The sequence below is a fragment of the Peromyscus maniculatus genome, chromosome 4 (genome assembly GCF_049852395.1).
Source record: "Peromyscus maniculatus bairdii isolate BWxNUB_F1_BW_parent chromosome 4, HU_Pman_BW_mat_3.1, whole genome shotgun sequence".
In the NCBI taxonomy this organism is placed as follows: Eukaryota; Metazoa; Chordata; class Mammalia; order Rodentia; family Cricetidae; genus Peromyscus; species Peromyscus maniculatus.
The window spans coordinates 36,028,566-36,046,002 of NC_134855.1; the positions used below are offsets into that span (position 1 = coordinate 36,028,566).

At 40.6% G+C, this 17,437-nt stretch overlaps 1 protein-coding gene across 3 annotated transcripts in view; it reads right to left on the reverse strand.

Annotated features, from left to right (window-relative positions):
* The window catches only part of Cytip (cytohesin 1 interacting protein), a 65,304-nt gene that overhangs the window by 18,176 nt on the left and 29,691 nt on the right, over positions 1-17,437 (reverse strand). For 2 of the 3 annotated variants that reach the window (XM_076569502.1, XM_076569503.1), the window contains 3 exons: positions 9,472-9,631; positions 1,466-1,515; positions 976-1,030 (listed from right to left, as the gene is read on the reverse strand). In XM_076569502.1, the coding sequence (XP_076425617.1) occupies positions 976-1,030; positions 1,466-1,515; positions 9,472-9,540 (174 nt within the window). In that variant the 5' untranslated portion in view covers positions 9,541-9,631. Of the gene's footprint in view, positions 1-975; positions 1,031-1,465; positions 1,516-9,471; positions 9,834-17,437 lie in introns of those variants that run through there. The other variant, XM_006984653.4, reaches the window with a different exon arrangement.

The following is a 17,437-nucleotide window of genomic DNA, read 5'->3' on the forward strand; positions in this document are numbered from 1 at the left end:
GCTCGTGTTCCAAAAATATACACTAAGTTTCCTTTTATGGGGTTGATATCACACCAAAGTTTTCTGAAAGCAGCACTCCCTGAAGCTAAGATCTAAAATCTGACATATAGCATAAGAATATGCACAAAGCACATCGGAAAGAAATGCAGAAATGATGTGTAAAAAATTGAGACTTCAGTTGCTACTACCATGGCACTCGATTAGACTAAAGTCCATGTGACTCCTATTGGCCATATTCACAAATATAATCATGAAAGACAGGCAACAAGTAAATGACATTCTTGGACAGCCACATTAAAACCAATGAAGACAGGTAAAAACTTCCACCAATGGTTTTCAAGTAATAAAGTGTTATCTTATTATCGGTAGGGAGAGGTACAAATTTCTTGTTATACCCAATAAGAAAGGTTTGCTCTCTGTTGTAATAAACATGAGTTTTATATACATATATTAAACATCTAACAAGTATTCCTTTTTATTTTCCTTTTTTTTTTTTTTGAGACAGGTTCTCACAATGTTGTCCTGGCTAGCCTGGAACTCCCTTCCTGCCTCTCCCTCCCAAGTGCTGGGTTTAAAGCCATGAACCAAAATGTCCAGCTCAAGTATTTAGAATCTGATATACATACAGTACAAGAATAGGATTATATGAAAATAAAGTTCTGTAAAGTGTCCTCTGCTTTCTTCTTTAAGGTCCTGAAGTATCAAGCCCCTGTGTCTGGGCCTACCCTTAAGAGTGCAGAGACTCGGCCCGAGGAGGAAGTGCATCTCTAGGGAAAGAGAAGTTTCAATGTTTTCTCCCCCAGGTGGTACTTAACACACTGAAGAACAGCCACACACTAAATGAAATCTAGTCTCCCCCGTCATTCTAACCCTATCCTAACCTCCCTGTTCTTTGAGATTTAATTAGTATTTTTTGCAAATGTAATTAGTGTCTACTTCTTCCTTAGAAATCTAGAATGTTTGCCAACTACCCACCTGAATTTCAAATCCAAAAGCTCCATTGTCCTGCTTTTCCACAGAAACAAGCTTTCTGTAAGGAAAAAAAAAGTTTAAACTGCATAAATAACAAAGTATCATATCTGGCATATATTTAGCATTAACAATTACTGTTACAATGAAAACTAGCTTTCAGTTCTGTAACTGTAGTATGGGTTAGGGATGCGTGCTCCTGTGTGTGTGTGTGTGTGTGTGTGTGTGTGTGTGTGTGTGTGTGTGTGTGTGTGTGTGTCTATGTCTGTGTGTCTGTATCTGTGTGTCTGTATGTGTGCCTGTGTGCGCATGCCCACATGCATATGCGCATATACTGGAACACTTACATTCTTAAGCATCTCAGGCAGAGTCTTAATAAAAAATAAAAAGGAAGGAAAGAAGGAAGGAAGGAAGGAAGGAAGGAAGGAAGGAAGGAAGGAAGGAAGGAAGGAAGGAAGGAAGGAAGGAAGGAAGGAAGAAAAATGAATCTCTTTACCTTTGAGGCCAGGAAAAGTCACCTAGAGAACTTGATCTGGCCAAAGCAAGCTGAAAAATAAAAAAAAAAAGCATAGTTATCTCAAGGTCTTTAAGATGTGTCTGCAACTGTTCTGGGTCACAAAGAACTTTGTTGTTCATCATCAACCTGGAAACCTTATTAGATAAGGTTAGTAATGTCCATTATCCTGTAACAACAAGGGAGACTCTGGGAGAGGAGGGACTCCCAGACATTCTGTTGAGAAGACAAGGAGAAGCTCAAATAGTAAGATACTGTGCGAGGAGAACATTCACTCCGTGTAGCAGAATTTCAACCTTCCAACGATTGCTTTATGTCTAATCCATGTTTATGTCAATCTCTCAAAATGAGCTATAACAATTCACAACCATATTAAAACACCTACCCATAGGATGGCATGAAAACCACACAGTCCATATTTTCTGTAGATGCTGCTGATATGCTTATATTACTAAAACAGTTCAACGTGTTACTTTTTTTACCAGGCCTAGAATGAGCTTATATACGGAAATATGACTCAAAGCACCAGCAAGATGGCTCACCACATAGGTTTGATTGGTGGGAGGAAAGAACCAACTCCTGCAATTTGTCTTCTGACTTCCTCATGCACAGCATTACATACACACACACACACACACACACACACACACACACACACACACACACACACACACGAGAGAGAGAGAGAGAGAGAGAGAGAGAGAGAGAGAGAGAGAGAGAGAGAGAGAGAGAGATTCCCCACTACCACCACCACGCACACAAAAACAATCAGGATAGAAAATAAGAAATAGATTCAGAAAAAAATGATGGAGCTCAAAACCCCAATTCTATTATGATTTATTTTCACAATGGTTTTGGAAGAAAATATGAGATTTCCTGCCAAAAAAAGGGAAGGAACTTCCTAATGCTATAAATAACAACACATTCACTCCCATGCACATTTTGGGAAAAGTCATATAGGCATAAGCTTCTGGGACAAACCCAAACTCTTATAAAGAGAGAAAGTCAGCAAAAGAGAAGACCTTCGTTTTAAGGGACCATGACCAGTTTTAGTTTTGGTTTTATTTGTTTAAGAAATATTTAGTAGATGTTAATTATTAATTAGTCCTTTCTTAAGTATTGTTCTAAAGGCTCAAAACATAACATCATGCCCCTAATTAAACAAAATCTTTTTGAAAAGATTTGTGTGTGTGTGTGTGTGTGTGTGTGTGTGTGTGTGTGTGTGTGTGAATGTTTTGCCTGAATGTGTGTATGTACACTGTGTGCATGACTGGCATCTGTGAATGTCAGAAGGAGTCACCAGATCCTTGGAACTGGAACTAAGGGCAGCTTGTCGTGAACTTCCATGAGAGTACTCAAAACTGAATCCAGGTCCTCCACAAGAGCAGCAAGTGTTCTTAATGCTGAGCCATCTCTCCAGCTGATAAGCTATGACATTTAGCTGCCAACATAATGCAATTGTCGTTCATAAGCAAATAAATTAAATAGTAGATCCAAGAAGTTGATGAAGATAAATAAAAATAATGTGAGGATAAAAACTGCACATAGAAAATACATAGAAGAAATTAATGCATACAGGACAAGTTCCACAGAAGCCTGCATTACCATAAATTCAAATTGTCAGGTACCAAGTGCCAGCAATTTCACAAATTATCTGGAATGCCTCAGTGTTAGAAATTCAGCCACTATATACACTGGAGAGATGATGTCATTCCACAGCCTTCATGTGTAACTATTGCATTGTCTTCTTTTGTCAGTGATACCTGGAGTCTCAAGCTGGAAGGCTCAGACCCAAAATTATGCTCTAGGCTTGGAATAAGTTTCTAATCTTGGTTTATAAGAACCAGTTATGGAATACCTACAGCAATTTGAATGGTTTGCCATAATCTGATTTTGTGTCTAAAATATTTCATGTATATGCACACACACACACACACACACACACACACACACACACACACGGGGGAAGGAAAGGGAGGGAGAAAGGGAGATAAGCAGGGATGGGAAGTTTTCCGTTACATCAGAAGGGCTGCATCCTTGTGAAAGACAGGGTAAAAGGTAATATTCTCAAGCCTCTCGCCCTTACACTGTGTTCCTATTTTCTTTGTCTATTTTCACTATCACTATCTCCTTGTATTTCACCCTTCATTCAGATTGTCAAATACTTAGTTCAGCTATATTTAATTCTGTTAGCTATAATCACAGTTAAGGGTTTGGTGCTTTTAAAACATTGCTCTTGCTAATACAGTTTGTCGTATCCCTCCTGTTACCATCCACATGGAGGTTTCTATGTGTCCATAGGCACACTCTGTGTGAAGAGCACATTTGATCAAATGCTTCACGTCTTTAGGTAATCATCTGTATGCTTGGGGACTCTGGGGAAATACACTGGTTCTACTTTCCACCCCAATGCTTCACACGAGGCTTAGAGTAGATTGTGACTTTAAAAATAGTGAAACAGACAGACAGAACTGAGCCTCAGTGCTGAGTGATGATGGTGAGAGACCCCGAGTGAAATATTCAAGCTCAAACGGATGTGCTAAGATCCCTTTAAACTTTGTCCTCCATTAAATTAAAGCTTCCTGAGAAAAATTCAAAGGTAGTTTTAAAAAGATAAAAATGAAAATCTCAAATATATAGAAGGATTTTAAAAGCTAAGTAGAATTGGAGTCGGGGGGACTACTCAAAAAACATCAAATGGTGTAGAAGGAGGACTAAGAAAAACGAAGTAAAATAGTGGTATCTTAATACCTAATGCTAAATAAATGAATGTTAGCAAGAATTAATCAGCCCTCAAGAATTAACCAGTTGGCAAGAATTAACAAAACATCTGACTACCACAATGTTAAATGCCCTTTTCTTATCCCTGTATTCGTAGAATTGATAGGCACCTCGGGATTTCCTCAACATGCCTGTTAAGTGACAGGTTATTTTGGATTGATTAAAATATAAAACCTTTCAGTGCCCACCCCCCAATAGATCAGACTTCTCCTTACAGAAGAGGATGTTCCTCACCTACTCCTTGTAACAGTTATGTGTAGCTCGCTGGCTAAAAAGTAATGTGGGAACACTCCCGTGGCTGCTATTTTTGAGTTATCAGTGACACAAAAAGTTGAGACAAAATTGGATTGTAAATTAGTTTCCATTCTGGATTGGTAAAGAGATTTTAAACAGTGAACATATACAAACAAAGCAATTTAAATACATTAGTTACTATCAAACTCTCTGATGGTGGCCAGCCACATCTTGATGCAAAGTCTTCTTGGTTTTGATCCGAGTTGTCCAAGGGGTTAAATAGAAAGGAACTCTCAAGGTTCTGCCTTGCTCACCTGCTAAACTGCCTGTTAAACTACTTGGAGTGTGCCTAAGGCCCTGTCAAGGGTCTTCTGAATCAAGTTTTCTCTGTGTCCATCTCTCTAGCATGCATCAGCCCTGTTTGAAGATGTGGCTTTGGAGTAGGTCTTGCTCAGACAGCTCCCAGGCAGAGTCTTTCTGAGTTGTAGTGATGGCACACACACACACACACACACACACACACACACACACACACAGAGAGAGAGAGAGAGAGAGAGAGAGAGAGAGAGAGAGAGAGAGAGAAAAATCATGAATGGAGAACTGGTGTGCAATTCACAGCATATGCTGGCAACAGCTGTCTTTTATTACACATTATCTAATATGAGAAGTCTAGGTTTAGCGATTTGGCAGGCTTGAAAGCTGCACATTCAGCTCTAACTACAGCACACCAGGCTCGTAGCTTCTTCCTAGCCAGGAGTCTAGTGATGTCTGAGGCTGATCTTAGGAAGGCTCCTCTGCTTTCAGGAAGATGACTTAAAAGACAAGGCATTAATATTCCACACACAATGTCTCCTGCTAGGCAGTGATTCTCGGGTCCCTCTTTAGTGGAAAATCAAGACCAAACACAGCAGCTGTCAATGTGCAAAGCAGAGAGGAAATCGGAAACACAGCTTGTTGGTGAACCCTCCTCAGAGCAGCTCAGAGACCAACACAGAAGCCACTTTTGCTGCTAGGGCAGACTGTTGTGTTCTTCTCCTGGCTCTGCTACTCATTTCCTGCAAAAGTTGGGGGTGTGGTTAGGGGAGGGTACAGATTCAGAGGTGGGCTTTTTTTTTTTTTTTTTTGAAAAAGTACTTTGTTTTGAATTATATCCTTGGCTCTTTCCAATTCCCTGACTCTTTCACTTTTATTCTCAACCATTTCAGGAATACAGCTCTCTCCATCTTCTGAAAATCAGACCGTTAAGACAGAAAGGATCACCAAACTAACCAAAGACACAACAGAATAATGAAAATAGAGTCAATGTCCCAACTTAGAATACCCATATGGAGGTAAATACTATGTTCCAGCTTCCATGGAGGTCTGATTACAGTCCCACACCTCTTTTTAAAGAAGAATGGTTGGATATTAGCCCAAGCATAACACTGCAGTCTTGATGTTGCCTAAATGAGATAATGGCAGAAGTACAAAGAACGCCCCTGTGGGCAGAACTCGGCCCGGAACTATACCCATTACAAGCATTCAGTATCATCCCTAACTGAAATTGTATGTGAAACCAGCATTCTAGAAGCTTCCTATTTAGCAATAATTTCATTACTCAAAGAAAATTAGACACTGACAATCAGTTTAGGTCTAATTCACAGTCAACCTTCATACCTGTGTGTCAGGTTCCTGGTTCTCTCTGCCACACTGGGCGAGAGTCACCTTCATTATAGCCTTGTAAGAGTAGCAGTCAGGCACACTTTCTACCCCTGGGACATGGGATGCTTAAAGACTTCCCTTTCTTTTCCATTAACCTCCCTCAAGGTTTTATATTGCAGGGACTTCGCCCCAAAAGACTACGTTCAAAATTAGAAGCATTACTGATGTGTCTGTCACTTCTTACCAATGCAGGTACTGAAATAATTTGCACACACAGAAACCTATTTTTAAACAATTCTGGGTGCGAATCCCCAGTGGATTCTGAAGATTAAGCTGAAACTAGAAGCTAGCCAGATATAGCTTTGCAGAAACCAAAGCCACAATAACAAGAAGTATGAATGTTGACGTCAGCCGTCCAAGTGTTGAAAATAACTGCAGACAGGAACACCTGCCACTGCTGCTGCTATTGCCTCATGGGAACCCTGCTGCAGACCATTCAGACAGTGCCAGGGTGGGGGTGGGGGTAGTTTGTTGTTGTTGTTGCTACTAATGTTTGTTTTTCTAAGAAAACAATTCACAAGAAGCAAATGTCCATGTGGAAATTATAAAATCTTGGCAAATACCTGCATCAAGTTTCACTGAGAGTGGTTATATAGTATCACAAGTGCCATGCTCCAAAGGTTTGGTTTAGGAAAAGGGTTGGAGTTTTTTGTTTGTTTGTTTGTTTTTTAATTCCTAGACGGGGTTCCTCTGTGTAGCCCTGGATATCCTGGAACTGACTCTGGCCTTGACTCAGAGATCCAACAGCCTCTGCCTCTCAGGTGCTGGGATTAGAGGTGTGTACCACCACTGCCAGGCCAGGAAAAGCTTTAAGAATAGGGGAAGTGCGTGCACAGTGTGTTAAAGAATACAAGAAGAGAAAAAGAAGAAATAGAGAAGAGCTTGGGCATTCATTAGTTGTATAGGAAGTCTGCATGCTCACATATTTTTATACGCCTAAATTCCTCTTATCATTCCCTCCAATAATCACTCAATCCTCCTGGTTGTCCTTTTCCAATTCATATTATCTTTACTCAGGCTTAAAAGCTGGATCTGCCTCATTGGTCTTTAGTGCTACTCATCACCAAGTTTTTACCTTTCCTCTCTATTGCTTTATTTCCTCTTTCTCCAACTACTGTAAAAGCCACCCTGCCACTCTTGTAGAATGAAGTTCCTAAAATCCACAACATCTCAAACCTTATTCAGTGGCTCTGGGTGCTGGGGCAACCACAGTCAGCTCTCTGCATCCATTCATTAAACCAACTGCAGATGAAAACCCTCCATAGAAACAAAACATTGTATCAGCACTGAACGTGTATATGTTTCTTTTCTGCCATCCTCTAAACGATATAATGTGACAGCTATTCCTATAGCCAATGATATTGTCTTAGGTAATACACTGGAGCCTAGTAGTTTATATGCAAATAGTCTGCCACTTTATATCAGAGACTCTGGCATCTGTGGCCTTTGATTTTCATGGGTGGTGGTTTTTGGAACCAGTGCTCCATGGATAGCAAAGGCCAATCGCACTGCTTTCTCAAGGAAATTTACCCATGAGTCTAGTCTGTCTCTCTCCTCTCAGAGGCACATTAGATCTTCCTGATACACTAATCACTGTGTGTCTAAACAAATTTGCCCCAAAGCACAAGATTCTGTCCTTCCACCTTAGGGAGTTCCTTGCTTAGGAGTACCAGACAGAGACAGACTGCAGGATGGTTTATCTGCCGTTCATTCTGTCCCTAAACTGTAACCCTTCTCCAGGAAGGAAACTTGCCCATATGGTTGATCTAGCTACTTGGAAGTTTTTCACCTTGCAGGGGTCCGGTATGATGTAATGCCTCAACTCAAAAAGAGAAGTGGGAAGATCCTGCCCTTGATGCAAAAATTAGCAAGTTGCTTTCTTGGTAAGTAATGTACCCAGAGAACAAATCATAGACTAAGTAAATGAACAGAATTTAGTTTAACAGCTTCATGGCAAGTAGAAACAGAAATGGACTGTTCGCTATCTGGAATCTGAGTAAAGATGGTGTTTCCTGTGATACTCATTTATAAGTTGATAGAGATGTTCATCAAGCTTTGTATCACGAAAGCACTTTGAATTGAGAGTGATAACCAAATCTCGGCAAATGATGCCATCCTCTTCATCACTATGGAAAATGCTAAGAAATCAGTTCACCAACCATATCACTGAAGGAGAACCTGCCTATCCTCCAAGCTGGGACTCTGTAATGCTGAAGTTAAAAGCACTCAGAGGAGAACACAGTATACACAAGAATGCAGGCCCCAGAGGGATACCCTCATGCTCTCAGTCAATTCTAAACATCTGTGCACAATTGCTGTATGTACATCCAAATATATACTTTGGACCTCATAGCAATTTATATGATCAAAATACACAAAGAGGTGTATGGTTAATTAAAGACCAAAAATTCAGAACCAATTCACATGGACATAGATTTTCCCAAGTGAGTGTTCATCTCTAAAGAAATTTTATGCAATAAATATGTCCAAACAATCCTTACCAAGTGCCGAGTGCCCTACATATTTCCTCACTTAAGGAGCAGACAGTCCAAGGATGGTGTTTCTGCTGTTGCCCAATCCAATGAATGGAATTTAGTGTAATAACGTCTTCCTTTTTTTAAGGACTTAATGTGAGGGAGGCTGGCAACTTGCTCGAGATGCCTCAAAAACTCAGCAGCCAAGCTTGGTTTCTACCCCACACAAGTCTTACTTCCCATGAGCCCTGGAGCTGAAGAATTTACTTAGTTGATAACCTTTGTGTTCCAGGAGATGTCTTCTCTTGATTGGGAACAAATAGGACTACGAAAGCCTGGAGGTGAGACTAGGAGGGAGAGAGTTATGGAGACACAAACGGAGAATGGTGCTGGCTGTGTTCCTGCAAACCGTCTTCAAGCTTGTTGTGCTCAACGACTTCACTTTACCTGAGCACATCCTTAAGTTAAAAAGAAATATTTAAGTCTTCCTTTTTTAAAAAAAGTTTTTTTAAAAAACTGCTTTTCCATCTCTGGACTGCTACACCCTCTCTTTTGGGAATGTCACCTCCTTCCTCACACATACTCTCAGTCATTGACTCCTAAGTCAATTGACTTAGTAGACAGAGCTTGTCCTCAGTGGGGGAGAAAGAATTCTCTTTTGAATAAGAACCAAAATGACTATTAAGGATGGGGACTGAGGCCAGGAGTCAAGGAATTCATGGAGACACACAGGAGCAAATACCACATTCAGCAGCAGTCAGACAAACATGAACATTCTAGATAGAAGTGCAATCATACCTGCTTTCGTCCCCGAGGCAAAGTAGCCACAGTGTCTGCCAGCATTTGAATCCGTCTGTTGTCTTCCATTGTGAGGGGGCCAGTGAGTGCGGAGTAGGAGCTGTATGCAGAATCAGTACAGTACTCCAAGTTGCCATTGCCATTCTGCTGCTGTAGAAGCCTTTGCAAAGACATGGTGGACCAAGATTAATCCCGCCAGCACATGCTGCAGTGGCCTTGCAGGAGCGGGAAAGCCAAGTGCACAGACCTCTGACAGGCAGTCAAAAAAGTAGCAAAGCAGAAAGGAACCACGTGACTGCTGTGGTTTGAGGTACAGTTACACCAACCCTATCTAGGAGTTCACTCCCACTTCCCAGGGCTCCTCAGAGAACCTCATGCTCCTTTTCTACAATTAAAAAAGAAGAAGAAGAAGAAGAATCAGCTTACTTTTTTTCTCCCTCAAATAGCCAGAACACTGAGAATTTGATACTCTATGACTACATGTATTCAAAACAGAATTTTTCAGTTTTTAAAAGAAAGGAAAAAGGAAAAGAATAAGACCCTTGCTCTCTGTCATTTTTTTTTTCCCACACCCTCATTTAATGATAGGGCCTTGGCACACAAGACAGAGACTGCGTTGACACTTGGCTCTTATGGCTGTAAGCATCACACGTGCTGGTCATGTCGTCCCCCCTAAAGCCCGGTAGGGTTCCTCCCCCAAAGTACACCCTAGCTCGTTAAAGTTCATCAAAAAGACATTCTATCACTTGGACTGTAGCCCTATGACATTCGCCTGATTGTCTTCAGGCTGCTCTGTCCTTACTTAAATTAGCCATTAGCTCTACAGGGCAGAATGGGGAGGGAAAGGCAGTATGTACAGTGCAGGATGTTGGTCATATCTGGGACTGGACATAGCTGAAGCTTTGGGGGAAAGAATGGGCTGGGTAGGAAGGGAACAGGCAAGCTAAGATAGCACGGGATGGCCCCATTGTTCTAATGTGCCATCCCAGGGTACTTGACAACAGTTGTTCATTTTTATTTTTTATTATTCGAGTCATTTGAAGAGAACTGGTTTCACAGAGAAGCAGAGGAGGGAAGGTAGAATCAAAACAAAAGTGAAAAGGAGAAGTTTTAAATAGCATAGAAGTCAAACATGCATCTAAAAGTCATTTGGAAGGTCACTGCCAGAGTTTACAAGAATTAGAAAAGCTTCAAGCTCAAATGGAATATGTGCACTACAAGTCAAGGTGAATTCAGCCTAAGGAGAATTTGCCAAATGTGAATTATCAAGTCTTCAGAATTAATCAAAAGAAGGAGCCAAATTAGAGAATGGTGAAATTCTACCATCACGTGAGTCCTTACTTTTGGAACTGCATTAAGACAGAAGCAAAACCATGTCCACTATAACATATAAAATCCAAGTTAGAATTCACAAACACACACCTTTTAGAGGACAGGGAAGTGTAATTCTAAAGGGAGTGGCAGTGACTTCAGTAGCTAAACAATAATGGATCATGAAAGTATTCGTGTAGTACATGTATATCTATGCAAGTGCATCATAAATATGTGTGTGCATGTGTATGTGTGTGGCGTGTGTGTTAAAAGGGATATTAGAGAGGCTAGGAAGCATGTAACACAATTAATGGATAATGCTTTGTCCTGTAGGAACTTTACAGTTATGTAAGTGTGTTACTATTTCAAAGCATCAATCAAACCTAGTTTTACAGATGAAAACTAAAATTGTATGAATTGTTATATTTGACTATAGACTATAGACCTTAATGGTTAATTGGTGAAATGAGGAAGCAATTTTCACTATATAAGCTGTGAAATGCATTTAACAAGCTGAATCTTTTAATAAGCATACTTACTTTTATACTCCATGACTATACATATCAGTCAAAGACAGATCTTCTCGCTGCCCATACAAATCAGTCAGCTCACACCCACTAATTATGAACTGGTCAATTTCTATGGTTCTGCTCTCTGTTCTAATTCTTAAGGCCTGTGCCAAGCCACTTACTACATATTTTAAATAACATCCTGATCAGAAGTGTCATCTGTGATACAATGTGGTGAAGCACCAATCTGCCAATGACAATGTAGCTTTCCCTCAAATTGTTGGCTTACAAAAGTGTTTTACTGTTTAGGTATCAGAAGTTCTGTGTGTTTTTCTCTTTTTTTCCTCTAGTATTTACTTTCAGAGAATGGTAAGTGCCTGCTTTCCATTCCCCTTCAGTCTCTATATCATTGTGAGGAGGGGATGCTGAAGATGATCTGGTCAAGCTGTCCAGCATCCAAGTCCCAGGTGTGCATCACTGCCCATGGGACAAAATGGGCACATTTCAAATTCTTGTCTCACTCTTCTCTCTGAAGAGGCCTGTCATGTTTTTCAAGATCATTCCTTTAAGACCTAAATACTACATGTGGGTCATAGTTAGATACATATAAGACTGTTTCTATACTAATGCATCTTTTTTCTCTCATTTTCTTGAGACCAAAAGACAGCTTTTAACTGCATGTTTATATTTCACGTCTTATATGTAAAAATTGTAAAAGAAATGTAAAAATAAAAATAAGAAAGGAGTTACATTTTAAATTAATTAAATCATCATTTCCTGAAGCATCGAGGAAGAAAAACCAATAAAAGAAAGGATGGAAGGAAGGAAGGAAGGAAGGAAGGAAGGAAGGGAGGGAGGGAGGGAGGAAGGGAGGAAGGGAGGAAGGGAGGAAGGGAGAAAAGAAAGCCATTCCAAAGGGGTTATCATGTTCCTTGAGAGTGACCTGAGTTTGAGAACAGATCTCTTTAAAAGACTGCCTGCCATGTGCTACAAAAACTAACTTTCCATTATATGGAGGCAAGTAATCCTCTTCTTACCTGGAGCACTTTGTTTATATGTAGAAATCCATCCTTAGTATGAATGAAGTGAACCCTGAGGGACATGGGCGATTTGGTAGAGAGACTTAAGATGTGCTGAGTCCAGGACACAGAGAGAAAGGTAGGAAGTTCTTCAAGAAACAGTGACCAGCCTGCTAACCATCCACAAAAATAACAAGAATATTGACTTCACTGCCCCAGTGCCAGACTCAGATCCTGGCTCTGAGGGTTTAAGAAGAATACAGACTAAAGTGTGTCCCACTGTGTACACCTGTTAAATCCCTAATGTCTAATGTGACTGCCATTGGATTAAAGCTGAGGTCAACGGGATGGAGCCCTGATCTAACAGACTATGTCCTTGTAAGAACACACATCAGAGAGGCCTCTTCCCACGTGATGACACATAAGAAAGCAGCCATCTAAAGGCAGGAAGAGACCCACAGTTTCAAGTCAGCACCTTGATCCTGGCCTGTGAAGCCCCCAGAACCCTGAAAATGAAAATGTCTGTTGTGTAGAGGCACCCAGTGTATGGTGTGTCGTATACTCCAGAACTTGCCATGCTGGCTGTCGTCCAGAAACCTGAGCTGGTTCACATACTCCCTAAACCTCAGTTTCCATATATATAAACACGGCATTTAGGGGGAACAGATAAAAGTGCCCATGTGCAACACACAATACAAAATATGCTATCACTAGTGAACTTGGTTTTAAGTAGTAAGAACTCACAAGGGAACACTCTAGAGGAAACAACCTTAAACCCAGATGAACTTGCCTGTCAACTACGCCATGTCTGTGTATAGAGCAGAGGGGCCCTCATCACCCTTACAGAGCATAAAGCTGGAATACGCGTGCAGTCCCAAAATTCACTCAGCAAGATGTGCTCAACAAAGCAATGTCAGAGCCAGTTCCTAAATTTCTGTATTCCTTTTAGCTCAAAAAATCTATTTATTCACATGAACATGGGAGAGAAGTGAGTGGGTACTGAATGGGGAGACTTCTGCAAAATTCTAGTTAGGTTTTCATTCTGGCTTTGTGACTTTGATTTGTTCAAGATTTTATTTGGCTTCCTAGAATACCAGAGCGGTTTGTTTCATTGTATTTTATGCCTCTATTATACAGGAAGCTTTTACTTGACTCCCTGGACCTAAACAAGACATGAGTCAATGCCACAGAGATGAAAGTGGACTATTATGTATTTGAATTTGCAAAGGTAAGTTCAATTTTGTAAAGTTATTTTATTTTTTTAAATGTACAAATCATCTCAATGCTTTTAAGAATTCTTTATTGAGGTGTGTGTGTGTGTGTGTGTGTGTGTGTGTGTGTGTGTGTGTGTGTAAGCGTGTACTTTCATGCAGGTTCCAAAAGAGGGTGTCAGATCTCCTGGAACTGGAGTAACGGGAGGTTGTGAGTAGCCCAACATGGGTGCTTGGATCTGAACTCCAGTCCTCTGGAAAAGTAGCAAGTGCTCCTAATCACTGTGCCATGTCTCTAATACTCTTATCACCTTATTTTAATGACTGGCTTGCACAGACGAACATTTCCTTTTTCCCTGGATCAATGATAATTAGATACCATTCTCAAGAAAAAAAAAAGTATTCATCTTAAAAAAAAAAAGCAACCTAAGATTATACTGCAAAGACTGTCCCCAGAGAGTAGACAGTTCAAGGAAAAAGTAACAGAGTCAGCTCATTAAAGCTCTTTGTAACCATAGTGTGGAGAAGCACCAAGGGTAAGATTAGAGTTACTAACACGTATTTAAACAAGAAAAAGAAAAAATTTAACCCTCACACAAATAATAATTAACCGAATCTTCTTAATGTGCAAACAAGGAAAGGATTTTCTAACCTATTCATGTTCAATTCAGTTGCACATGAAGCCATGGTAGACCATATTATCACCCCAGTGAGGCCCCTAACTTCATCTGAAGCATTGTGTCTTATCAAGATCAGCTTTTCTTCAGGTGTAAAAACAGATGTCTTTCCACGTCCACTCACTCACTTATCACAGAGCACCATCACTGACGAGTTTACAAAAGCGCCGCTCTCCTTCCTCCCTACTTCAGCCTTGGAGAGCGTGTGCCCAGCAGTGGGTGTGTGGCAGAAATAGGTCTGTAAGAAGTCATGCTGTAGGTGTGAAGTGGGCCACTTGAAGCCGAGGATGTGTGTAGGTGTTGAAAGGCACCTTCTTTGTCTGTATACAGCTCTAGGTGCTATCCAAAAATTATCTGGCAGTGTACAAGCCATGTCTGGGGTTTTAGAGGCAGTCAGTGCCGTAAATTTGAAGTTGTACCTTTCCAGATGAAAGGAAATTCCTTACATTTCCTGTCGAAGAGGGAAACAAGGTGACAGGAGATCACATCAAATTCTGACTTCCAGCCAGGCGGTGGTGGCGCACGCCTTTAATCCCAGCACTCAAGAAGCAGAGCCAGGTGGATCTCTGTGAGTTCAAGGCCAGCCTGGTCTACAGAGCAAGATCCAGGACAGGTACCAAAACTACACAGAGAAACCATGTCTCAAAAAAAAAAAAAATTCTGACTTCCAGCCTGGCCGTGACCTGCAGCCATTCTGCTGTAAATCCCGTGTGCTATATTTCTTCCATACTGCATAATTTGCTTAGGTAAGGAACATAAAAGCCAACTGAAAGCATCAGGCCTGTAGAAGACAGAAAGGAGCCTACACCCAGTGTGTGAAGAACAATGGCTTATTCACTCCTCAGTAACTGAGTGTCAGGCCAGGAACAGCTCCCCCAGTTTCCATAGACATGGCTCTCTTTGGGAGGGGTAAAACTGGAGCTGGGAAAAAGAGGTCTCTTTCAATAAAGAGACAAAGCAAACAGTGTCACCATCAGTTAAAAGAAACCTAATTGAGTTTATCGAAAACTTTCCTAGAACCGTCTTTCTCTAAGCATTTGCCAAGTTTGACCTGAGCTGAATGGAACCACATTTGCTTCCCAAAGACAGCCTTGTGGTGTTCAGGCACCCTTCAAGCAGAATTTGAGGCAGAATTATAATAACAATTTTACTTTTATAAATCCCAAACAAGCTAGGTTTCAACAGAAACAAGTAATCCAAATCTAAAAGAAATACCCACAGATGCACGCTAAATATTGAAAGGTCAGTGTTTTCTGTAACTGCTCTTCTTGTACTCCATACACACAAATATGTAGTGATTCTAGGTTTCCAGGACTACCCTCCCCAGGATAGAGAGCTGATTACAGAACAGTTAGCTGGGCACAATGGTACAGCCCAGTAGTCCCAGCCACTCAGGACACTGAGGCAGAAGGATTGCTCGATTCCAGGAATTAAAGCCAGTCTGATCAACATGGTATGCCTCATTTCAAAGAAGGAAAGAACAAACCTAGCAACAGTTTTACAAAATATAAGATGAAAAAGTAAAATACAAAAATAAGTAAGTTGCTAATACAACAGCAACTCTTACATATGATGCTTTATAATTCTTGTTATACTTAATTATTGAAATTATTTCATTGCTATTTGGCAATATTATAAACAGACTTAAAATAGTGAGTAAAAGAACCATTATCAAGAACAGCTACAATGTCATAAACAAGCATTTTTAAAACTTTATGGTACTGGACTAGGCCCTCTGGATAGGTAAGACAGTTGTTTAGCTTAAACTGTTCAGGGGGCACCAGGCAGGCAGTGGGAGTGGGACCCATCCCTGGTACATGAGCAAGCTTTTTGGAGTCCAGTGCCTATGGTAGGACACTTTGAGCAGCCTTGGTGCAGGGAGGAAGGGCTTGGACCTGCCTCAACTGAGTGTGCCAGGCTCTGCTGACACCTCATGGGAGACCTTGCCTTGGAGGAGGTGTGGGGGGGGGAGGTGAGTTGGGGGAGAAAGATGGGGGTTGATAGGAGGAAGGAGAAGGGAATCTGTGGTTGGTATGTAAAATGAATAGAAAAATCTCTTAATAATAATTAAAAAAGAAAAAAGAGGTAAAAAATAAAAATAAAATAAAATAATAATTCAAAGATTTATATTACCTACAAAATAAACTTTATGAGGGTGACTATAAAAATTTAGACTGAGGAAAACACGGATCGCACTCCCACCAGCAGAGACTGTCTCATAACTATGCTTATTTGCTAATCCCGCTGGGCAAGAATAAGACCACTAACACAATATTGACCCAAATTTGAAGCAATCTTTCATTAAATACTGGCCAGGATGAAGAACTCTGCCTGGTCTATTCTAGGGTTCCCAGAAAATGGCAGCATCACATTTTGCAGAGGTTTATAAAGACAAACCTATAAGGCTGCATATTTCCAACCAGGTCCAATCAGGGGCAAGCATATTTCCTAACATACTTCCTACCTGCATAGCTCCTGCCTACATCTAATCAGAGGCAAGCATATGTCCTGACATATTTCCTACCTACGTACCTCCCCCTACCTGTGATCAAGCACATTCAGTGCAGTTGGGTTAAACAATCATGTTTAGGGGAATGAAAACTTGTGGCTTGTTATCTTACAGAAATTGCATCCAGCACTTCAGAAAGTATCTGTCCTTGGGCAAGGGGCTTCCAGGTTAGAAGCGTTTTTGTTTTATGGAACTCTTAGGTACAGTAATTAAAACACAATTTTGGCCCTCACAGTTATCCTCAAATGCTCTACAATATTCAATGTGCTAATCCATAGTTTTTGCTTATAATATTTAACATCTACTTTTACAGTTATATGAAACAGAAAAGGCATAAGAGGAGATAAGATAATTTGCAAAATTATAATGGTGGTGTATGGAGGTAAGGAGAGGCATTAGGGAACTGTTCTCATGAGTACTGAGTAACACAGTGTAACTCAGAGCACCATTGTTAAAGAGATGAGATCAAGGAAAAGAATATTATCAAATGCTGTTGTCAAATGAATAGAAAAGCCCAATGCATTCAGAAGGCAAAGGCAGACAGATCTCTGTGAGTTTGAGGCCAGCCTGGTCTACAAAGCGAGTTCCAGGACTGTTATACAGAGAAACACTGTCTCAAAAAAAGAAAAGAAAGAAAATCCCCAAATATACCCAAACATATGGACAAACTTATATAATCAAGTGATTTCAACCCATTAGGAAAATAATAGACCCTTCAATAAATAAAACT